At 40.6% G+C, this 23189-nt stretch overlaps 2 protein-coding genes across 7 annotated transcripts in view; one reads left to right on the top strand and one right to left on the bottom strand.

Annotated features, from left to right (window-relative positions):
- Window positions 1–11056, bottom strand: part of LOC137488299 (uncharacterized) — a 49734-nt gene extending 38678 nt beyond the window's left edge. The window contains exons 1-2 of one of the 2 annotated variants that reach the window (XM_087293290.1): window positions 10960–11056; window positions 6309–6397 (exon numbers count right to left, since the gene is read on the bottom strand). The gene's annotated coding sequence lies outside the window, so the exon portion shown is untranslated. Of the gene's footprint in view, window positions 1–6308; window positions 6398–8326; window positions 8850–10959 lie in introns of those variants that run through there. The other variant, XM_087293292.1, reaches the window with a different exon arrangement.
- The window catches only part of dhx36 (DEAH (Asp-Glu-Ala-His) box polypeptide 36), a 237013-nt gene that overhangs the window by 108473 nt on the left and 105351 nt on the right, over window positions 1–23189 (top strand). For 4 of the 5 annotated variants that reach the window (XM_087292499.1, XM_087292498.1, XM_087292500.1 and 1 more), the window contains 3 exons: window positions 20033–20120; window positions 22702–22757; window positions 22915–22979. In XM_087292499.1, the coding sequence (XP_087148625.1) occupies window positions 20033–20120; window positions 22702–22757; window positions 22915–22979 (209 nt within the window). Of the gene's footprint in view, window positions 1–20032; window positions 20127–22701; window positions 22762–22897; window positions 22980–23189 lie in introns of all 5 variants that reach the window. The other variant, NM_001128544.3, reaches the window with a different exon arrangement.

The raw sequence follows: 23189 nt of genomic DNA on the forward strand, positions 1-23189 counted from the left end.
AACAAGTGAATTTTGCTCTTGCCTTTTACAAGATCTTTCAGGAAGCCAACTACCTTATAAATCCCACAACTGGGAAAGTCACTTGCCACCACAAGAAATAAACTCAGATGTACAGTAAATATAGTAAACTATGCTTGCTTTAGTTTGCTTTAGTGCATTGCATTAATGAGATTTAGGCTTTTTGCTGTGTGAACACGTGATATTAATGAGAAGGGTGATACTGAGATCTAGATTTTAGTAAAGAGACCAGGTCCGGCTTGATGGCAGTGGTTGAAATGCGTAAAATGTCACGCAAGTGGGAGTCACTCATCTTTGACCTCAATCGGTTCTTGTTTAAGTTCATGACTGAGAATGTTTGCTCACACAAATATGTGGAGCCGAATAAGCTCAGCATTTTCTTAGCAAATGATCGCATTTCAGGAAACCTGCCTTTGTCTAGCTGCCGGTAAAAGTCAACAAGAGAACACTGCTGGTGTTTTCCGCGGCACTCATCGTCACACTGCAGCTCAATGAGCTCCAACTAAAGCCGTGGAGGAGCATTATCAGGGTCCGCTGATAATGGAGACGAGAAAAGCAGCATGTCCTTTTCAATTACTGCAAAGTCTTGAAAGCGTTTGTTAAATTCCACAGAAAGAGCTGCGATGGCTGTCACATAACCCTTCATTTGCACATCGATATTGTCCTGTGGGAAACTGTCAATGACCTCTTTCAAAGCTGGGAAGTGCGCGGTGCAGGGCTCTGTTAGGGACAAGTGTCTTTGGAAAAGTTGCAGTTTGATTCCAAAGGCCTTGATGTGAGCGTATAGCTGGCTTACCACTGCATCTTTTCCTTGAAGATTGACATTTAGCTAATTCAGATGCTTCGTTATGTCAACCAAAAAAGCCAGATTTGCCAGCCATACAGGATCGGACAGTTGTTTCATTGGTTGACCCTTCTCGTCCAAAAAATGTCTTATTTCCTCTTTGAGAGAGAAAAATCGCTGCAGTGCGGACCCCCGACTTAGCCACCTCACATCATTGTAATATATTACGTCACCATATTCAGCTTGGATGTCACGCAAAAACTGCTGAAACTGTCTGTGGTATAGAGCTTTTGAGCGAATAGAGTTGATTACCTTTGCCACTGGTTTCATAACATCGTCAAATTTCAGATGTTTGGCGCAGAGAGCCTGCTGGTGAATGATACAGTGAAGTTTAATACAATACCTGCTTCTTCGCTGACTTTATTGCAGATCAGAGTGGATAATCCGCTTCGCTCACCAGCCATAGCAGGTGCGCCATCGGTAATGATCCCAGAAACTTTACTCCATGGCAGTTTCATATCATCGACAGCTTCACAAACAGAAACAAATAAATCCGTTCCTCTGGTTTGCCCTTTAAGGATTTTTAGGTCAAGCAGCTCCTCTGACACGTTCATGTTGTCGTGAACTCCTCTTAAAAAAATCTGCAGTTGTGCAGTGTCAGATACATCAGTGCTTTCATCGCAGGCTAATGAGAAATAATCAAAAGCCACTCCACTGTCCCCTAGCTGTCTCAGAATATCTGATGATAAGTCCTCAACTCTCCGTGCCACTGTGTTTCGTGCCAGGCAAACATTCATAAATTCCTGCTTTTTCTCGGGGCAAATGTTCTCCACCATTTTCATAATACAGTCTTTGACAAACGTACCTTCAGTAAAAGGTTTGCCATGTTTAGCAATTAACATGGCCACTTCGTAGCTAGCTTTGGTGATGCTCTCGTTTGACTCACAGGCCCGTGTGAAGAATCGCTGTTGTGATGCTAGAGCAGCTTGAAGTTGTTTCACTTTTTCAGCGCGCTCACTCCCGGTTAGCTTGTCGTATATTTTAGCATGTCTAGTTTCGTAATGTCGCTTAACGTTGAAATCCTTAAACAAGGCAACCGTCTCTTTACAAATTAGACAAACACAATTGCCTCGATTTTCAGTAAAGAAGTATTGTAATTCCCACCGCTCCTGAAAGCGCCGGCCCTCACTGTCAACTGTCAACTGTCAACCGGCCCGCCACAGGTGCAGAGGCAAATAGCATAGAATGGTGCTGACATCAAGTGGTAAAAGGAGGAATTACATTTTTAACTTCTATGGTTTATTTTAACAGAGCTAGCGAGCCATAAATAACGCATTATGAGATAGAATCTGCGGGCCGTATGAAATCTGACTGCGGGCCGTGATTGGCCCGCGGGCCGGACTTTGGACATGCCTGGTATAAGAGGTTGTTTAGCTTAGATACAGTTAAACATTATATGCAGGGGTATTAAAACCAAAAATATTAATACAAGAGAAAGGAAAACTTTGCCAAACATATGATTAAACATAAAGAGAGTAAAGTTTATATGAAAACATTATCTTCTCTGGGCAAAGTTGGCTTGGTTGTAGAATAAAAAGCAAAATAGTTATGTGTCTTGTCGGCCATATTTATTACAGAGTATATGCTATTACAAATTTGAGTCCAGAATGCAGCATTGGGTATAATGGATTAGTCTGACTCCCATTTAGTGGTTGGTAGAACTAATGCATTGTGTGATTTTGATATAATTTTGTATATTTGGAAGAGTATTTTTTTTGGAGAAAGATATCTTAATAAACTCTGAGATTTGAGGGTAAATGTCTAGATTGATTGATTGGTTGGTTAAGCAGGGTTCAACGCTATGAATTTTTTTTACTGGCCGATCGGGCCAGTGGTTCCGATTTTTACTTGCTCTGCCAAAATTTCACTGGCCCCACCAAAAAAAAAAAAAGGAAGTTAATAGCTATTTGACTGTGTGTGGGTGTGGGTATATATTATACATTTACGCTACCGGTCAAAAGTTTTATAAGTTTTTTAAATGTTTTAAAAGAAAAATTATTCAGTTCATCAAGGCTACATTTATTTACAAGTTTTAAATAATTGATTTCTTATTGAATGTAGTTTCAAACGAAATCGGTAACACTTTACAATAAGGGTGCATTAGTTAACATTAGTTAATGCATTAGTTAACATGAACTAACAATGAATAACGCATTTATTAAGCATTACCTAACCTTTGTTAATGTTAACTAAACATTTATTTATGTGTTAGCTAATGCATTAGTAAACATGATCTAACAGTAATTAAGGACTTTGTTCTGCATTACTTAATCTTTGTTTATGTTTATTTACACATTATCTAATGCATCTCTTTACATGAACAGCTTAATTAGTTCATGTTTACTCACTCATACAGTAACGCATTTGTTAATGGATTAGATCACTTGATCTTATAATGAACAACACATTTATAAAGCAATACTGAATCCTTGTTCATGAAAACTTACAATGTTAGTTAACGCGTTAGTTAACATGAACAACATGTTAGCATAATTGGTAAAGCTTATAATAAGTGCATAGTTCCTGATCAATGTCAGGGACAAAGGAGGACTCTTTTGGAGTGCATTACATCGGAACCTCAGCTTTATCTGTTATTCATGTTTGTTAACACTTTACTAACATGATTTATCATTAACAAAGCATTTATTCATAGAATTGTAGGGTCCAGCCAGTTGGTCCAATGGTGGTATCCAATGGTAGATGAAGGTTCACTGCCTGTTCGGTCTTTCCAGTGCACAATGTTGATTTATATTAAACTTATAGCTCATATCTGACTCCATTTTTAGTATGAGGTGGTTTAGAATATTAATATATTTATCCTCATTTTATCTGACTCCAATTATAAAACATTGAGATATTATTTTGTTTCCTTTCACATTATTTTAGATTATGATTGAATATTCTCTCGATTTGTTATTATACCTTATTCTCATTTACTCAGATTCCTATAGCATCCCGAGTCTTGCACCGGCCGGGTATACAATCTCTTAATACAAGCTTGTCAGTCTTGGTCATTAAACAGAGGCGATTAACCACTCTCCTAAAAAGGCAGAACCCTACTTACTCAATTTAGGAGATTTTTATGTGGTCCCCATAGATCTGTTATCTACTTAATCAAGACAAAGTATTTTAATAATAATCGCACAGGATTATAAGTTTGTAGATGAAGGCCTAAATATCCAGATTTAAATTAGTTTCAACAATATTTTGTTGTGCTAAATAGTTGGCCTTTTACAGTCTAAGTATACTTTAAATAATGCCAATTTGTTAGTCGGATCTCTAACAACATTGTATAGCGTGCCACGCTGCTCCGTCTAACATGTTTTAGTCCGTTACTAACCTGTACAGTGGCTTGTAGTGCTATGGACAACAACATTTATCAGTGATAATAACACGAGGTTTGAATAATTCAAAACATAATTTATTAGTCAAGTAAATGTTTTATGCCAATTCAATCAGTCAATTCATAAATGATCAATACAAAACATCAAATTATCAAAGATAAATCCAAGATTAAAAGATGCATATCCTGACTTTGAAATATACATAACATGGAGCAAGCCATGTTATGGGCTGATCTGGTTGAGCAGAATCGCCCTGAGCCTTTCTCAAACCTTACCTTAAATAATCCAAGAATTCCCTCAAGGAAGGGGGTGTGTATAACAAAAGGCATTCACACTTAGTGGAAAAGTCACACCCTTCACAGTGGTTCAAAAGATGCCTGAAGTTATATATTTATTGTTTTGATTATGTCTATTTCTGAGAGAATGAGACCATTGTACCAATTGCACTGAGACGTTTCAAATGATATCAAACATGATAGTTAAAGTCAGTTTGGTTAATCTAGAACGTTCAAACATTGAAATGACCATATGCGTGAGATGGGGGGGGATGAAGTTGAGTTTCAGCATACTCAGATGCAAATGCAGCAGGAACTGTTTTTTCCTGCATTCCCCCCTGGTGGGTTGTGGAGTCCATTGGCCCTGTTTTCAGCTCATGTTTTGAATTGTCAAAGACATCAAAAATATTTGTAATATTTCAATTCTTACAGAATTATGATCCTTATTGTAAAGTGTCCACTATTTCAACGTTACCTAATGCTTAAGTAACGTTAATTAACACTTTACTAACATGATTTATCATTAACAAAGCATTTATTCATAGAATTATGATCCTTATTGTAAAGTGTTCACTATTTCAACATTACCTAATGCTTAAGTAACGTTAATTAACACTTTACTAACATGATTTATCATTAACAAAGCATTTATTAATATAATTATGATACTTATTGTAGTGTACACTATTTCAACATTACCTAATGCTTAAGTAACGTTAATTAACACTTTACTAACATGATTTATCATTAACAAAGCATTTATTAATTGAATTTTCATCCTTATTGTAAAGTGTACACTATTTCAACATTACCTAATGCTTATGTAACGTTAATTAACACTTTACTAACATGATTTATCATTAACAAAGCATTTAATAGAATTATGATCCTTATTGTAATGTAAAGTGTACACTATTTCAACATTACCTAATGTTTAAGTAACGTTAATTAACACTTTACTAGCATGATTTATCATTAACAAAGCATTTATTAATAGAATTTTGATCCTTATTGTAAAGTGTACACTATTTCAACATTATCTAATGCTTAACTAACAATAATTAACACTTTACTAACATGACTTACCACCAAACCAACAATAACTAATGTTACTAACATCTGTGGGTTCATTAAAACAGTCATTATTGATTTTCCTGGACCCAAAAAATATTCAAAACTATGTATCACTCAACTATGACTTTCAAAACCTTTAATACATTACATAGTTATGTCAATTATAAAAAACATAAACACATTTTTAGTTTTAAGATAATTAATCTCTGCAAAACTGGGAAAGTGGTTATTGCCAAGATTGCCAAGGTTCATGGTACTTCCAGGATGCAAATGTTGTTTAATAAGTGGCATAAGGTGATTGCAGGACCTTTGATGAACAAGCAAAAATGCTTTTTTTTTGTGTGTGTGTGTGTGTGCAACCCCCAGCCTTCCAAAGACACATTTTTTTCTGTGCCACGTCTTCCACGTCCATACTGCAAAATATGCACGCAATATAAAAACAAAGATAAATATACAATATAAAAAAGTTAAATACAGATAAGGTGTTTAACAAATCAACAATTATTTGGTGCTTTATGCACACAATGACATTTTATTATTTCTGTAATATGTCTTGCATGTAAGTTATATATTATTCATCTTTTATTTGTGGAGGAAGTTGATTTCATCATGTATGCATCAATCTTTATTGTGCATACAACAAAGGGTTAATGTATTCACGTTCAACATGCAGAAAGTAACATAAATATGTCTAACTGTATGCAATTAATTAGTATTATTAGTTGTTTTAAAATATTAAAATTCATTGCTTACCTGCTGTTGCACTGAATTCTATTACTTCCGTTTCTTTATTGGGCTGCCATCGCGTGAACTGGCCATTGCAGCTCTTATTCTATGCAGAACTATACAGAAACGCAAAATAAACAGGGAGAGAAATTATTAAGCATTTGCTCAAAAATAGATAATATTATGGCAGATGAGAGCATTGCACACAGTGGCGCCCCCAGAAAATTTTATTAGGGGTGGCCAGAAGAGGCCGCACCAAATCTTGGGGTGGCACACAAAAAAAATATGAATTCAGTGTAATGTTATATTTTTGTTTTTGGTAAATGTAATAATGTATTTTTTATTCATTTAATTAATTCTTCTTGAAATATTGGCATTTATTCCTTGAAGTAATTCAGGAAGTACATGTGCAAACCAAATAAAAATCTATGTTTAGTTTAAAAACACTTTTCATATATATATATATATATATATATATATATATATATATATATATATATATATATATATATATATATATATATATATATATATATTTTATATATATATATTAGTTCATGTTAACTAATGCATTAACTAATGTTAACTAATGCACCCTTATTGTAAAGTGTTACCTTTCACAGTTTTGCTGTATTTATGATTAATAAGTAAGCATATTTAACAATCATACTGACCCCAAACTTTTGAGCAGTTGTGTATAGAATATTTTTTAAGCAAAAGTGTGCACTTTAATTTTAACAACCCCTCAGACATCATCACCTAATGTAAATCAGAGTGGTCAGACTTTCTTATACAGAGCCTCATTTCAGTTGTCACGTTTTGTAAAAATCTTACTGTTGAATTAAACTATTTAAAAAACGCTGGCTAGAAGTCTGCATTTTAGGCTTAAATTTTAGAGAGACATATGAACCGAGACTGCATCAGATCACGAAGCAGATCAATGTTGAACTTTCTTTTGAGCTGTCAGTGCGGAAATGAACAAAACAACAGGCCTAATACAACATATTATAAGATTGAAATATGGAAAAATTATCAGATGGTAACTTCAGTCAATTTTCCTAACGGATAAACAGCTCTCTTTGCTTTCACTTTCGCATTAAACATGAAACGCACATTTAACAGTAGGAATGACATCCCGCCTTGCTCATCATTCTCTCTTCAAATAGCCATATATATGGCTATTACACAATCATAATACACTGTGATATAGCCTGGATCGTTATTTTGTTGCATTGTTTCGTTTTCTCACTACAATAGATCCACTCAATAGAGCAGAGACCATCTCATTTAGGCGATCTCAGACTGATTGATTTAGCGCGATTGCTGGATTCACATATGCCAAACAAACCATGCTGACGGGGGAAACGAGACAGATTCCGAAACAAACGTCTAGATTTTATTTGCACGCAATTGACAGACAGTTGCAGCCAAACTTTTGTGACAAGGCAGCACTGGCCCGATCGGGCCAATAACATTCTGTACCATCTGGCAGTCCTTATTGTAGAGCCCTGTTAAGCAATTTTGATTTAACTGATGATTTGATTTGTAAGGATTCCAAGAAGCAATTACTCCCAATGCTATAGGGACTATATGGGAAAATGGTGGCAGGTTATTATTATTAAAGAAATTGTTACGAATTAAATTAAAAATCCTTAATCAAAAAGAGATTTAACCAAAACATAACAAAATAACAGGGATTAAAAATGCCCCTGCACCACTGAGAATTAACAAGAAATTATGATTTATTTACAGAAATAAGGAGCAAAAATAACATCAGGAGGGGTTCAGCCAAAATAAATGACAATAAACCAAGCTAACTAAATTAAACTTCCCTAGAAAACAAATAAAATAAAATACAGAAAACTTACCTCCCTACTAACAAACACAGGAGAAAACGAAAATAACAAATAAGGCACCAAACCTTCCCTACATGCTCCAAGCCCGACAGGGAGACAGAAAACCGGGCTTCAATCGCCGGTTAAAAATGAACACAACAGCATTTCACAAAGCCACAAAGAGATACAAGCAAACACTCATTGGATCACTTTTTCCACTGAATACAAGCGGGGAAATCGAGAGAGAGCGGGGAGCCATCGAACCCATGTTCTCTGCATGTTTTTATAGCCGCCACCAATCCAAGCGCCAATCATGATCCGTCCCAACGTAATCCGCTGCACCTGCAAATAATTAGAGCGGAAGAAAGAGAGAGAGAGCAAAAGAAAGAGAGAGAAACACTACACACACACAAGCCTACACTACACTACTCGTAACAAAATGCTGAAGTAGTGTGATGCCCTTTTCTGCTCATATGCGGAATGTTGAATGGTGTCTTCTTTTTAGCTATAAAATCAAGGTTATTCCAGATTGGGATGTATTTAGATGGTGAGAGTATTGATGGGTATCGTTAAGGTTTTGACGGTAAACACTACTAGTTCTCTTTTCATAGTTGTTTTTCTTGAAAGGAACAGTTTTAAAATAAATTGAAATCAAAAATTATAATAAAATTAAATTAACTTATAAAAGTCTAGAAAAAAACATAAGCTTAAGGGTTTTTTTTTATCATTCACCAATTTTACAGATTTGCAAACAAGTTTTACCTCATTTAACCAACTGATTAAATTTAATAGTAGATTTGAACCATCTGCATTTGTGAATAAAGAATTTTCCAAAACATAATAAAACATTGATAGCAAAATGAAAGACATTGTTTTCAAGGAATAAAGATGCCAAACTTCAGTCTTTGCAGTAAGGGGAGGGAAATGTAAATTCCTGGACCTTAACTACGTCTTTACCTCTGACCAAAAGGGAAGCACAATGTCACAATGAAAGAAAACATGTTTTAAACTCTCTATGCCTTTTTTTTTGCCAAAAAATACAATTATTCACATCTAAATTAAATTTTAATCTTAAAAAAATCATTGGTAAGATAAATCTCATATAATATTTTAAAGCTCACCTCCTTAACCTTAGGAGGAAGAGGAAAAGACAAACAATCTCTCCTTATTCTTTTTAATTTTAACATTGTTAAAATCTTTAAATAAGAATTCTCTTCCAATGTGTGAATTGTAGACCAAGCTAAATCTAAAAAAACAAAAAAAACATCTGTATTTTATTTAGTACGTGTACTTTTTTTTTGCTTTAATTCTTGCCGTAACACAATATATTTGTAGAACAACCCATGTTCTCCTGTCATTAATATTTCAATAAACTTTAATAGGTAAAACTGTCCGAGATATGAACAAAAGCAAGTGATGCATCAAAGTTTAATCTAAACTCTTTGCGTATCGCTCAGCAGGATGTCTATTTGCGCGTTTGCATTGACTTAACTTGTAAATCACTCGCGCTTGACGCTTCTTCCGTGTCTGGTGTGAACACAGCATAAAACTGTGTTGAAATCACCTGCTAATGTGAGCGGGAAATTAGAAAGATTTGGAACAGAAAAGAAAGATGGGTCTTCTGTGTTTGGGCTATATACTTTAAGTTGCCTATTGTGAGTGGGCTATTGCTGATTGAAATGTCAGTGATGATGATTGTCCCTCTGTGTCTGTAATGGTGGTGTTATGAACGAATGAGATTTTTTACATTTATTAGGATACACACTCCTCTCGGTTTTGTGTTGTAGTGGGCAGAGTGTAAAGAATTATACTGTGATGATTTAATTTTGTCTTGATCAGAATCTTATAGATGAGTTTCTTGGAGAATGCATATGTCTGCTTATAAATTTCCTAAATTATAAAAAAAAATTGGATTCTTTTTATCTGGGAGCTGAGTCCACGGCCATTCCAGGATGAAAAAGTGATTGGTGACATTTCTCAGAAAATTTTAAAATAAATAAGTAAATGATAGTGATGTATATTAATATGTAAGCTTGTTAGTACTGCATATGTATAAATGTGAGTAGATGACATTACAATGTTACTGATATACTGTTAGACATACACATCTGTGTCTAAGAACACGCAGGCAGACAGAGACGCTGCATGAGAAGATGAGCATTCAGCCTCGGCCACAGACCAAGCAGAGAGTACACAATCGTTCGTGTCTTTGTATAGTTTCTCAGCCAACTGTGTGCTAGTTTAATGTGTCGAGCTTGTACACAGACTAATAACCACGCACACTGAATTACTTTGACTGAGGCACCTGATGACCCGCTTAGAGCCGCGACATGGCACACCAGACACGGACAATCGCATTTTCAGATGGCACTCTGGTAGAGATCAGCACGGGACTAAATATTGAATCCCGCCAGGTTCTAGCCCGAATCCGACCACTCCCGCTCATATTCAGTGTGTTGTCCCCCCGCCCGACTCGCCCGTTACCCGCTAACGAGCGAGGGAGAACAAAACCACCCAGCTATAAAGAGTCCAGACAAGCTGTCTGTATAAACACACACATATAAGCTCTTTCTTTCTTTCTCTCTCTCTCTCTCTCTCTCTCTCTCTCTCTCTCTCTCTCACACACACACACACACAGACAGCAGCACAAAGTTCTCTCTCACACACACACACACACGCACACACACACAGCAAGAAAGAGACACCACGTGAGGCAAAGGCGCCCGAATTTTCCAGCTGCACCTAGTTAAGTTCACACTCACAGGGAGCTTCTGTGACCTCGAGAAATGCAAACGGCTGACTTTTAAGGTAGACGCAATGAAAGTACACGTTTGCAAACCTACCGAATGCTGATCTTGTGTTGAGCCCATTGAGCCTTACATCTAAAAATAGAGCAAGGGTGTTCCTCTAGCGACACGCTTTGACTCACACGCTGAAAATGGCGGACGTGAAACGACAACCTGAGGATATGGTGACACGCGCCTGTCAATCAATATTGGTGGGTGGGGGGATCGGTGGATCGGTGGATTGGTGAAAGTTGTGGTCGATCTAAAAACCGCTCCAATTGGTCCACCGTTTTTATGTTGTTAAATTGAAAAAAAAAAAAGGACTGGGTGTGTTCATATCACCCCAATATGACGGTCTATACACTATATTTATACACATGTCTGTCCAGACAACTTGAAAAGTAGATTTTTTCACCATAGGTGCCCTTTAAGTTGTCCACCTGGTTTTTGTACCTGTTTTTTTGAGTTTTAATGTTCAAATTTTGCATTAATAGGATGTAGTCGTTAGTTGTTTTGTTAAGAACAGATGCAGTGGACATGGTAAAAAGTGATGCTTTGTACAAAAACAGAAAAAAAAAAACCTAAAGTTGTTTGTTGAATAGCAGGCAGATGCCATCATTTTGAACTATGAAATGAATGCTCTTGACTGGTGGAAGATGAACAAACAATCCTACCCAAAACATGCTAAATTAGCCAGATCAGTAGTACATCCCGGCCAGTAGCAGCAGCAGAGAAAGGGTGTTCAGTGCTGCTCAGTGAAGGAATGCACTAAAGCCATTTACAGTGGATTAAATAAGGTTCCCCCACAAAACACACAGCCTAATTATAACTAAATATTATTGAAACCATAAAATCATAATGTAGTCAGAGTATACAGGCTAATGCTGGCATTATTCTTTTATTATTTAGCTTCACCATCGCCTTATTGTCAGGAGAAATGGCAAAACAAATCCCACAAAGCCTTTATCTTAATTTCGTTAGTGCCAAATACCTGTCATCATTTATCATTCATTTCATTAATTTTCTTGTCAGCTTAGTCCCTTTATTTATCCGGGGTCGCCCCAGCGGAATGAACCGCCATCTTATCCAGCAAGTTTTTACGCAGTGGATGCCCTTTCAGCCACAACCCATCTCTGGGAAACATCCACACACACATTCACACACACACTCATACACTACGGACAATTTAGCCTACCCAATTCACCTGTACCACATGTGTTTGGAATGTGGGGGAAACCGGAGCATCCGGAGGAAACCCACACAAACGCAGGTAGAACATGTAAACTCCATACAAAAACGCCAACTGAGCGGAGGCTCGACCCAGCGACCTTCTTGCTGTGAGGCAACAGCACTACCTACAGCGCCTTATTTTTCATTGGTGCTTTGGCCAATTTAAAGGTTAAGTGTATGTACCCAGGCCTATTTAGAGTGTTGCGATGTTAAGATGTTACAGAGGGCTTATTTTACTTTTATGTTCTGTAACATGACATTAGCTCATTTTATGAATATTAATAATCAACAATAACGGTTTATTCTTAATTATTAATATTCAGGCTTAAGCTTCTGTCAATTTGGTCAGACAAACATATGATTGTATATGATCATGCTCGCGTGACCGAGCGGATTCCCAGATTATAAATATTAATTATCAACAATAACGAATTATTATTAATCATTAATATTCCGGATCAATTTATTGTTAACTTGACCAAACAAACACAAGCAGAGCCGCCGCTCTTCCGAGCGGACACGGTAATCTATTCATTTAGAAAAAGGGAATTTAATTGCTACTTCTTGTGAAGTAGATTAATCATTCAAAAGTTTTAAACAACTTATAATAGCTAGGCAGGGGAATCTGTATTTCAGTGACATTTTCTCGTGAGGCAAACAATACAATTCATTTGATTATGATGGAATTTATTGACTAGTCAGACGTAACGAACAAACAAACGCACAAACATACATTAAACACAAAACAAAGGTAAACCACGTGGAGATATCGGGTCTGTAGAACGTGTAACAGCAAAGAGAAATAGTAAAGCTAGGAAATATAGATTTCAGATAAAAGAGTGACAAAACTTTCAGTTCCACACGCACCATTAAGGATCACCAAGATAATAAAAAACACCTTTTTGGTAAAAGGGGCACAGATATTCGCATAACTAAAGGTACCTGGACTTAATGCCTGGGATCTCTCTCTTTATGCTTCCGTCCTGATGAAACTCCTTTGATGTCCTTCTTGATGCGTTGAGTTTGTAATGCAGTTCGGACGAACACGATCGAAAACTTTAAACTGAGTTTACTTTGCCGGAAAATAAAGAAAGCGTTACGGGAAAAAGTCCATGCGGCTTAGAAAGCCACGTGGCCCTTAAAGGGACCACGTTTGATGGGTTCTTTGTTAGGAACTTCTCTTTCTGCCCAGATGTTTGGCAAAAGGTCTGGTTATACCTGCGGGTCACGTGACAACCCGTTCAGCATTCTGACCAATGATTTCAGTACCAAGTTCGAGCGGGAACCCTTCCTTTGTCTCGAGGCTGCTAGTATGCAAATTTGAGCGGACAGGCATTTAATACAGGGCTTTAAAGAATAAAGCAATGCGAGTTATGGTCTTGCTCTATGCATCATGTGTTGTAAAATTTCAGCAGAAACCCATCGGTACCAAACATGGGGGGGTTTAAAAGTACATTAACATAATTTTTCATATCCTTCCAATATTTATGCTTTACAAAGGCCTAAAGGGAACATACTAACAGGTTATAAGAGAGGTTACACAGGTAAGAGAAGTCAGAAATGAGATACAAAGTTTACAAAACATAACACCTTAGTTTTGTGCTGGTTCAGGATTTGATGAGTTCATTTTCTTTCTGTCGGAACAGCCTTGTGGTTTTGTTGTGTGTGTGTGTGTGTGTGTGTGTGTGTGTGTGTGTGTGTGTGTGTGTGTGTGTGTGTGTGTGTGTGTATTTGGGCAGGAATGTCTTTGAAGTGACAGACCTATCTCTCCAGGCTCCCTAGATTACTTAAGCTGTCACGAAAATCCAGACTTCTTGGAGCCAGGAGTTGTAAAACCCTTCTGTCGACCAAAGCCAGACCGTGATAAAATCAATAAGAAATTTTATCTGTGGACTGTACGCTACAGTTCCAACTTGGCCTGTAGTCTATGTTATGAATAAGTAATGTTAACACATATAAATGACTCATTCATGAAAAAAAGACAAAAGAGCTGTGTGCATGTGCACATTTGGATAATGTCGAGCTATAAACGGGTTCGGGCTTTTAAAAAGCTGTCAATCAAAATGTACTTGTCGGGTTCGGGCTCTATCGGGCCTAACTTTTATAGCCTGATAACAGCTCTAGTTCAGACGCCCCCTCACAGTCAGCTATAACAGTTTCATTTCACCACCAGACACCCAAAAGGCAGGTACTGTGGGTTCCCCTTCGGTTGGGGAACTTCAGTGCTATTAAGTGGATTTGATCTTTGTGAAAATCCACGAAATGGAAGGATTCGGTTCAGAAGCCGCTTGTCTGAAAGAGTATTGAACGGGCCAATGAATGCAATGAATTGGCAGCGTAAGCTTGCACAGGTGTGCTTCATTGCCAATTATCCCAGCATATAAGCACACCTGGAGCGAGCAAACGCCATCCTTTTCGCTTCAGAGACTTTCTGATCGAGTCGATGAGGGTTCCTCCTGCTGTGACCAGCGATTCTGAGCGAACGAGAGCATTCTCCCGGTCCAGAGTGTGTACACGCAGCGGCAGACGGTCGAGCTGGATTTCTCCCTTGCCTGGCGTTCTTTGGGTCCGGTCCTCCAGAGCGGTGCGTATAAAGTTGCAAACTTCACAGAAAGAGCAACACAGTCGTGCAGCACGTCCTTTTCAGGACGGCGCTCCGACTGTGCGTTTCTAGATGCGGTGGTTTCCTGTCCTCGGATGATGGGCACGGGCACTGCGTTGCATGCCTGAGGGGTCCAGCATGTTAATGTGCTGCTCGCGGGCAGTTCATGTCGTCATTGCGATGCCATGACTGTTGTGCAGTAAAGATCGCGGCTAGCCTTTGCAAAAGGGCAAACCACCCCAGTTGTCCCCTGCTCTGCAGCGGGCACTCGGGCAGATCTGAGGGTTTCAGGGAGAGATAATCCGTCGCCCGCAAGCTCGCGGACCTCCCGCTCCTCTAAGTGCTCCATCCAAGCTTTGGGCGGGGGAAGCGATCCGTCTAACAGATGGTAGCCCTTACGCCCGATGACAATGGAGACCAGACGTCCACCGCGGCATCGGAGGGTGGGCTTTCATTGTCCGATGATGATCCAGACCCGCTTGCCCCCTCCGGGCAGGTGAGCACTGTCACTACGGATCCTGAAACGGACATGTTAGCCTTGCTTTCCCGGGCTGCTTCGGCCGTGGGTTGGAGATGGTTTATCCCCCAGCTCCACGGCTGGACCGACTAGAGGGGCGTTCCCTTTTTCCCGGAGGTGCACAGTAGGCTCACGCTGTCTTGAAGAGCACTTTTTTTCTGCTCGTGCTGCGTGTCCCTCCACCCTCACCACTCTTGACGGTGGAACAGCCAGGGGGTATGTGGCGATTTCTCAGGTTGAGTGCGCAATGGCGGTCGATCTGCGCGGCGCCTCTTCTTGGCGGGGTCTGCCTCGTCTCCCATCCAAAGCCTGTAAGTTATCTGCCTGCCTCGGAGCTAGAGCTTACATAGCTGCGGGCCAGGCTGCTTCCGCCTTGCATGCGATAGCCACCTACCAGCGCTACCAAGCGCAGGCGCTGGCCGAGCTGCACTAGGGTGGGTCCAGCACACCCACTCCGCGCTGCCCCACTGCTGGTACGTCAGCAATTGTAGCGATGAGTCCATTAGCAAGAGCTCTGCCTGCCTGGTTAGCGCCGACCAGCCCTTTCGGTGTGGCTCATACGCACAATCAGACTCGGCTATGCCATTCAGTTCGCGAAACGGCCCCCCAAGTCACAGGTGTGTATTCACCAGGGTCAGCCCCCTGTCTGCCCCTGTCTTGTGAGAGGAGATTGCTGTCCTCTTGGCGAAGGATGCAATCGAGCCGTTCCCTCCAGCCGAGATGGAGAGCGGGTTTTACAGCCCACACTTCATCGTGCCCAAAAAGAGTGGTGGGTCAGGACCAATCCTAGATCTGCGTGTTTTGAACCGCTGTCTGCACAAGCTGCCGTTCAGAATGCTCACGCAGAAGCGCATCCTCCGGTGCGTTCGCCCTCTGGGTTGGTCTGCAGCATTAGACCTGATGGACGCATATTTCCATGTCTCCACTCTTCCTCGCCACCGTCAGTTTCTGCGTTTTGCGTTTGAAGGTCGAGCTTGGCAATACAAAGCCCTCCCCTTCGGGCTCTCTCTGTATCCGTGGGTCCTCACCAAACTCGCAGAGGGTGCCCCTTCGGCTCGCAAGCATCTGCGTACTCAATTTTCTTGACGACTGGCTGATTTTTGCCCTCTCTCGGAGCAATTGACTATGCACAGAGACCAAGTGCTCCGGCACTTCCACCTGTTGGGGTTTCAGGTCAACCGAGAAAAGAGCAAACTCGCCCCCGTGCAGAGGATCTCTTCTCTCGGGCTGGAGCTGGACTCGCTGTGTCTCCGCGCCCTCAACCCTTGGAGCGACCCCTCGTTCCTACAGGCCTGGGTGTCTCTAGGACAGGCGTCCAGTCTTGTTGTCGTTTCAACAGATGCTTCCAACACGGGCTGGGGGGCTGTGCGTTGCGGGCATGCGGCTGCGGACCTGTGGAAAGGTACCCAGTTGCATTGGCATATCGCCTGGAGCTGTTGGCAGTGTTCCTCGCTCTCCACGTTTTTTTCCGGTGCTGAAGCGGCAACACGTGCTGGTCAGGACGGACAGTACGGCGGAGGCGGCGTATATCATCCGTATGGGGGGTATGCGCTCTCGCCGACATGTCTCAGCTCGCCCGCCGTCTGCTCCTCTGGAGTCATCCACGGCTGAAATCGCTGCACGCCATTCATATTCAGGCAAGCTCACGGCAGCCTTACGTCCTGGAGAATGGAGACTCCACCCAGAGTCTGTTCAGCTGATATGGGCACGATTCAGGGAAGCCCAGATCAATCTGTTGCTTCCCCCGAGATCGCTCATTGCCAGTTGTTCTTTCCCTGACCGAGTGCTCTCGGCACGGATGCACTGGCTTACAGCTGGCCTCGGGGCATGTGCAAATACGCGTTTGCCCCAGTGAGCCTGCTCGCGCAGTTACTGTGCAAGGTCAGGGAGGACGAGGAACAGGTTGCTGGTTGCGCCCCTCTGGCTTAAACGGACCTGGATGTCAGAGCTCTCCCTCTCGATAGCCCTCCCCTAGCAGTTCCCTTCGAGAGAGCACCTACTCTCTCAGTGACAGGGCACCCTCTGGCACCCTCGCCGATCTTTGGAGGTCCTTAGACGCGAGGAAGACTTAGGTAACCTCCGATTGCGGTGGCTATTACCATCACTCGGGCTAGAGCCCCCTACCCGAGCGCGCCTATGCCCTGAAGTAGCGTCTATTCACGGAATGGTGCGTCTCTCGCAGAGAAGACCCCCATAATTTGCCAGATCAGCGTTGTGCTTTCTTTACGCCGAGAAAAGCTGGAGAGCTGGCTGTCGCCCTCCACACTCAAGGTTACCTGGCTGCCATCTCCGCTCTCATGACGCGGTGGCTGGCAGCACTGTGGGAACGCATAACCTCATCATCCGGTTCCTCAGGGGCGCTAAGCTAATTATTCCACCCCGCCCCCCTCTCATGCCCTCTTAGGATCTCGCCCTCGCTACACAAGCCGTGTCAGATCCCTTCGATCCTCAACTCAGTATCTTTCTGTCCCTGAAGACAGCTCTGCTGGTCGCATTGATATCGATTAGAGGGTCGCAGACCCGGAGGCATTTTTCGGTCAGTGCCTGTAATTGGGCTGGCTTTCTCTCATGTCCTGAGACCCCGCCCACGATATGTGCCCAAGGTTCCTACTACTCCGTTTTAATACCAGGTAGTGAGCCTGCAAGCGCTGCCCTCAGAGGAGGTAGACCCAGCCCTTTCTTTATTGTCCAGTTCGCGTCTTGCGTATTATCCGGACCGCACTCAGAGTTTAGATCATCTGAGCAGCTTTTCGTCTGTTATGGCGGTCGGCAGCAGGGAAGTGCCGTACCGAAATAAGTTTCCCACTGGATTGTGGATGCCATTCTCTTGCTTATCAGAGCCGAGGTGCCTCTCTAACAGACATCTGTAGAGCTGCGGGCTGGGTGACACCCAACACATTTGCAAGGTTTTACAGTCTGCGAGTGGAGCCGGTTTCCTCAAGGGTATTAGGTAACCCTTGGTGATTAAGGAAACAACTTAGTAGGGTGTTGAAACACGCTTGCTGCGCCATTCTCCCTAACACGGAGGTACGTGCGCCTTTTTATCTGTCAGTAAAGTTCCCCGTCAGGTAAGCCCTGCAGAATCCTCCGTGGCCCCAAGCACTGACTCAGCGGAGGAGTCACTTGCTGGCCCACTACGTTGTAGGTCTGGCCGCTGGTCAGCCCGCGTTTTGTGTATAGGTGCCTGCTATGCGTGATCCCCACTAGGCGATCCCATATGCTTATTCCGCCACGGTTAACTCCCCCCCCCTGGGCGGACCCGTGTCTTCCCTCTCCGCTAACCACCTTTTGCTATGCGTACTCCCCATTTTAGGGCTAGTCCATATGTAAATTCTGCCATCTATCCCCCCTTGGGTAGCGGATGGCCTCCGCAGCGTCCTCCCTATCGGGATTGCACGCTTCCCAACGTACTGTCGTATTTTCCTAGAATTATCTAGATGCTCACGACTTCCCAAAAAATATATCTAAATCTGTAAGACTTCTGTTGAAGTAGGATAAATTAGGGCCAGGGACACGTTGGAGGACCGCGCCTCCCATGATGTGGGTGCGTCACGCTTGCTTGACTATACCCTCATCGGGGGTGTTGGTAAGGTGCAGTCATTATGGCGCTTTCCATAGTTCTTCCATTTTGTGGATTTCCACAAAGATCAAATCCACTTAATAGCACTGAAGTTCCCCAACCGAAGGGGAACGTTCGAGGTTACTGAAGCAACCCTTTGTTCCCCGAGGAGGGGAACAGAAGTGCTATACTCCGTTGCCATAATGACTGTCCCTTAGCTGTTTGAAAGTCTCTTCAGCTTAAAAGGATGCTGTTTGCTCGCTCCAGGTGTGCTTATATGCTGGCATAATTGGCAATGAAGCACACCTGTGCAAGCTTACGCTGCCAATTCATTGCATTCATTGGCCCGTTCGATACTCTTTCAGACAAGCGGCTTCTGAACCGAATCCTCCCATTTCGTGGATTTTCACAAAGATCAAATCCACTTAATAGCACTTCCGTTCCCCTCCTCGGGGAACGAAGGGTTACTTCTGTAACCTCGAACGTTATCCATACTGTGACGAGGCACAGTTTATTTAAATCTAACGAGAACATTAAAATGAGAAGCCTATTCCAAAGAAATTATAAAATTTTTGGGTCTTAAATTATATTTGTTGAGGTCTTAAAAAGGTCTTTAAAAGCATTAAATTTTACTTTTAAAATGGTGCAAGAACCCTGAGAAATATTTATTTTATAATCAGTACTTTGCCTAAAAGTTTAGAAGAACATGCATTTTTTTAAAAAAAATATTATTATAAATGTCTTTATTGTCACATTTGATGTAATTAATGGCAAGTATTAGGTAAGTACTATACTTGCTATTAAGTTTTGATTAGTATGTAAAAAGATGGGCGAAGCAGTGGCGGTAGTAGTAAGTAGGTAGTGCTGTCGTCTCACTGCAAGAAGGTCGCTGGTTCGAGCCTCGGCTCAGTTGGGGTTTCTGTGTGGAGTTTGCATGTTCTCCCTGCGTTCGCATGGGTTTCCTCCGGGTGCTTCGGTTTCCCCCACAGTCCAAAGACATGCTTTACAGGTGAATTGGGTAGGCTAAATTGTCCGTAGTGAATAAGTGTGTGTGTGAATGTGTGTTTGGATAAGTTGGTGGTTCATTCCGCTGTGGTGACCCCGGATTAATAAAAGGACAAAGCCGACAAGAAAATGAATGAATGAATAGTATGTTAAAAAGAATCAGAAAAATTATGTTTCGGTGCAATTGTTGACACTTTGACACTGCTTTTTCTTTCAGGAAGGAGCGATTCTAGTGTTTCTTCCTGGATGGGACAATATCAGCACCTTGAATGATTTGCTCATGTCTGACCAGATGTTTAAGTCAGGTAGATGTATATTTTTGCTCTAGTCATTGGGCATTGAGGGGGGGAAAGCATTAAAAAATGTATTTCTGTATTGTTAACTACTTTTGAATTATATATTCGTTTGTCCCTAAAAGGATTAATAATTTCTGCTCGTTTAAGCACATGTTGCCTAGTATTTGGCATTATCTATAATTACATATTAATTACTGTCCCAGTCCAAACTGAAGAGAAGCAACCTTTTATAATGGTGCTTGCACCATTGCCTTATTGTAAATATGGTAATTTTTAAACATAAAAAAATTATGTTTAAAATTGTTGCTGGTACGCCCATTATAGAACATGATGTATTAAAGAAACAATTTTAAACAAGTTAAAGAAAAATATGTAAATGTAACAGTCAGAGGTCAGTGGTATTTCAGTTGAGTGTGTATGCATGAATGTACAATGTAGTGTAGCATTGTTGGATGTACAAAAGTAATTATATATATTTGTATATGTATATATGTATGTATACAGTATGTCACAAAAGTAAGTACACCCCTCCTACTTCTGCTAATATTTATTTATAACTTTTCAAAGGTTATAAATATAAAAAGTAAATTATTGTCCTCTGAAAATAACTACAAATACAGCCAATAATAGCTGAACCCCTGGCACCAAAAGGGAGTACACCCTAAGTGAAAATGAGAAATGTCAATATTTTGTGTGGCCATCATCATTTTCCAGCATGGTTTTAATTCTTTTAGTCATGGAGTTGACCAGAGCTTCACAGGTTGCCACTGAAATTCTCTTCCACTCCTCCATCACAACATCATGGAGGTTTTGGACATTTGACACCTTTTGCTCCTCCACCTTCCTTTTCAGAATGCCCCAGAGGTGTTCTATGGGGTTTATGTCTGAAGACATGCTTGGCCAGTCCATCACCTTTACCCTCAGCCTCTTTAGCAAGCCAGTGGTCATCCTGGAGGTGTGTTTGGGGTCATTATCATACTTGAACACTGCTCTGCAGTCCAGTTTACTGAGAGAACTGCTTCATTATGTCACAGTGCATGTTAAAATTCATGTTTCCTTCAATGAAATGTAGCTCCCCAGTGCCAGCAGCACTCATGCAGCCCCAGAACATGACACTCCCACCATCATGTTTAATGGTAGACACTTGTCTTTGTACTCCCCACCTGGATGCTGCCACACAGACTTGACACCATCTGAACCAAATGGGTTTATCTTGGTCTGAGACCACAGGACATGGTTCCAGTAATCCTGGTTCTTAGTTTGCATGTCTGCAGCAAATTGTTTGCAAGCTTTCTTGCATCGTCTTTGGAAGAGATTTCCTTCAAGGACCACAATCATGCAGACTAATTTGATGCAGTTTGCGGTGTACGATCTGAACACTGACAGACTGACCTCCCATATTTTCAATCTCAGCAAGCAATGCTGGAAGCACTCATCCGTCTGTTTTTCCAAAGACAATCTTTGGATGTGATGCTGAGAACGTGCACTCAGCTTCTTTGGCTGACTTTGGCAAGGCCTGTTCTGGGAAGAACCTATCCTCATAAAGCACTGAATGGTCTGAGCCACAGTGCTGCAGTGTTAGCTATCATTTTATAGCCTAGGCCATCTTTATGTAAGGCAACAATTTGATGTTCAGGTCTTCTGAGAGTTGTTTGCCATGAGGTGCAATGTTGAACTTTCAGTGGCCTGGTTGAGAGAGTGGAAGAGCTTTTATACCAAATTTAACTCACCTGCTATCTGTGGACACCCGAGACAGTGTAACACTTGTGAGTTACATGACACAGGGAAAGAAAAATGACTAATTGTGCTCAATTTTGACATTTTCACTTGGGGGTGTACTCACATTTGTTGCCAGGGGTTTATTTTGAGAGGACAATAAATTTACACTGCTATAAACACTTTACACTGACATGTATTGTGTCAAAAAGTCATTTTTGCAGTGTTGTCCTATGAAAAGTTATAAATAAATAATTACAGAAATGGGAGGGGTGTACTCACTTTCTCACTTTTGTGACATACTGTGTGTGTATATATATATATATATATATATATATATATATATATATATATATATATATATATATATATATATATATATATATATATATATGTGTGTGTGTGTGTGTGTGTGTGTGTGTGTGTGTAGTATATATATATATATATATATATATATATATATATATATATATATATATATATATATATATATATATATGTACAGACACATGCATACATACATACATACATACATGTGTGTGTGTGTGTATTATTTGATTGAATATCACAGTAGGGTTTAACACTCACATTATGCTTTGTATTTATTAAAATACTAATAATGTTTCTGAGACATTTATTTAATCTATTTGCAAATTCTGTACATTTAATCAATGTCGTTGTTAAAAGAACAACAAAATGAATCATTGAATAATGTGGCATAGTCTGAAAGTAAAGAACTTTAAGGTATAGTGTTAGTATTACTTCCATGTCTTACCATTGACACAAAGGTTTAGAAATATTTGGCCAAAGGATTAGTCTTTATGTTTAGGTAATTATGTTTAACAAATTTTCTTGAATATCTGCTCTCTTTTAGATCGGTTTATCATCATCCCTCTCCACTCTCTGATGCCCACGGTCTCTCAAACCCAAGTTAGTAAGCTGTGACCAGCTCTCTGCCTTGCACAACAACCTTAAAATGAAATGTTTCTCTTACATCTGCCAGCAAAATTGAAATAGCTCTGTCTGAAGCCAAATACTAGAAACTTTAAAAGAGCTTTTATTTACATTAGTTTCTCTTTTTCCTCAGGTTTTCAAAAAGCCACCCCCGGGAGTGCGCAAGATTGTAATTGCTACTAACATTGCAGAAACCAGGTGTGTTTTATTTGTTTAGGTTTTTATGTGTTTGTTTTCAGCTTTTTTATCGATTGTCTTGGATGACACGATGGAAACATCATTTATCATATTTGTTTGACAATAACATTAAGTGCATTTACATTGATCATCCAAATGAGATTTATATAGGAATCACATTTCGGTGGCACAAAAAAAAGATGAAATTACAACCATACAAAAGTGTTTCGC

The sequence above is a fragment of the Danio rerio genome, chromosome 18, assembly GCF_052040795.2.
Source record: "Danio rerio strain M-AB ecotype USA chromosome 18, GRCz13ab, whole genome shotgun sequence".
Classification (NCBI taxonomy): Eukaryota; Metazoa; Chordata; class Actinopteri; order Cypriniformes; family Danionidae; genus Danio; species Danio rerio.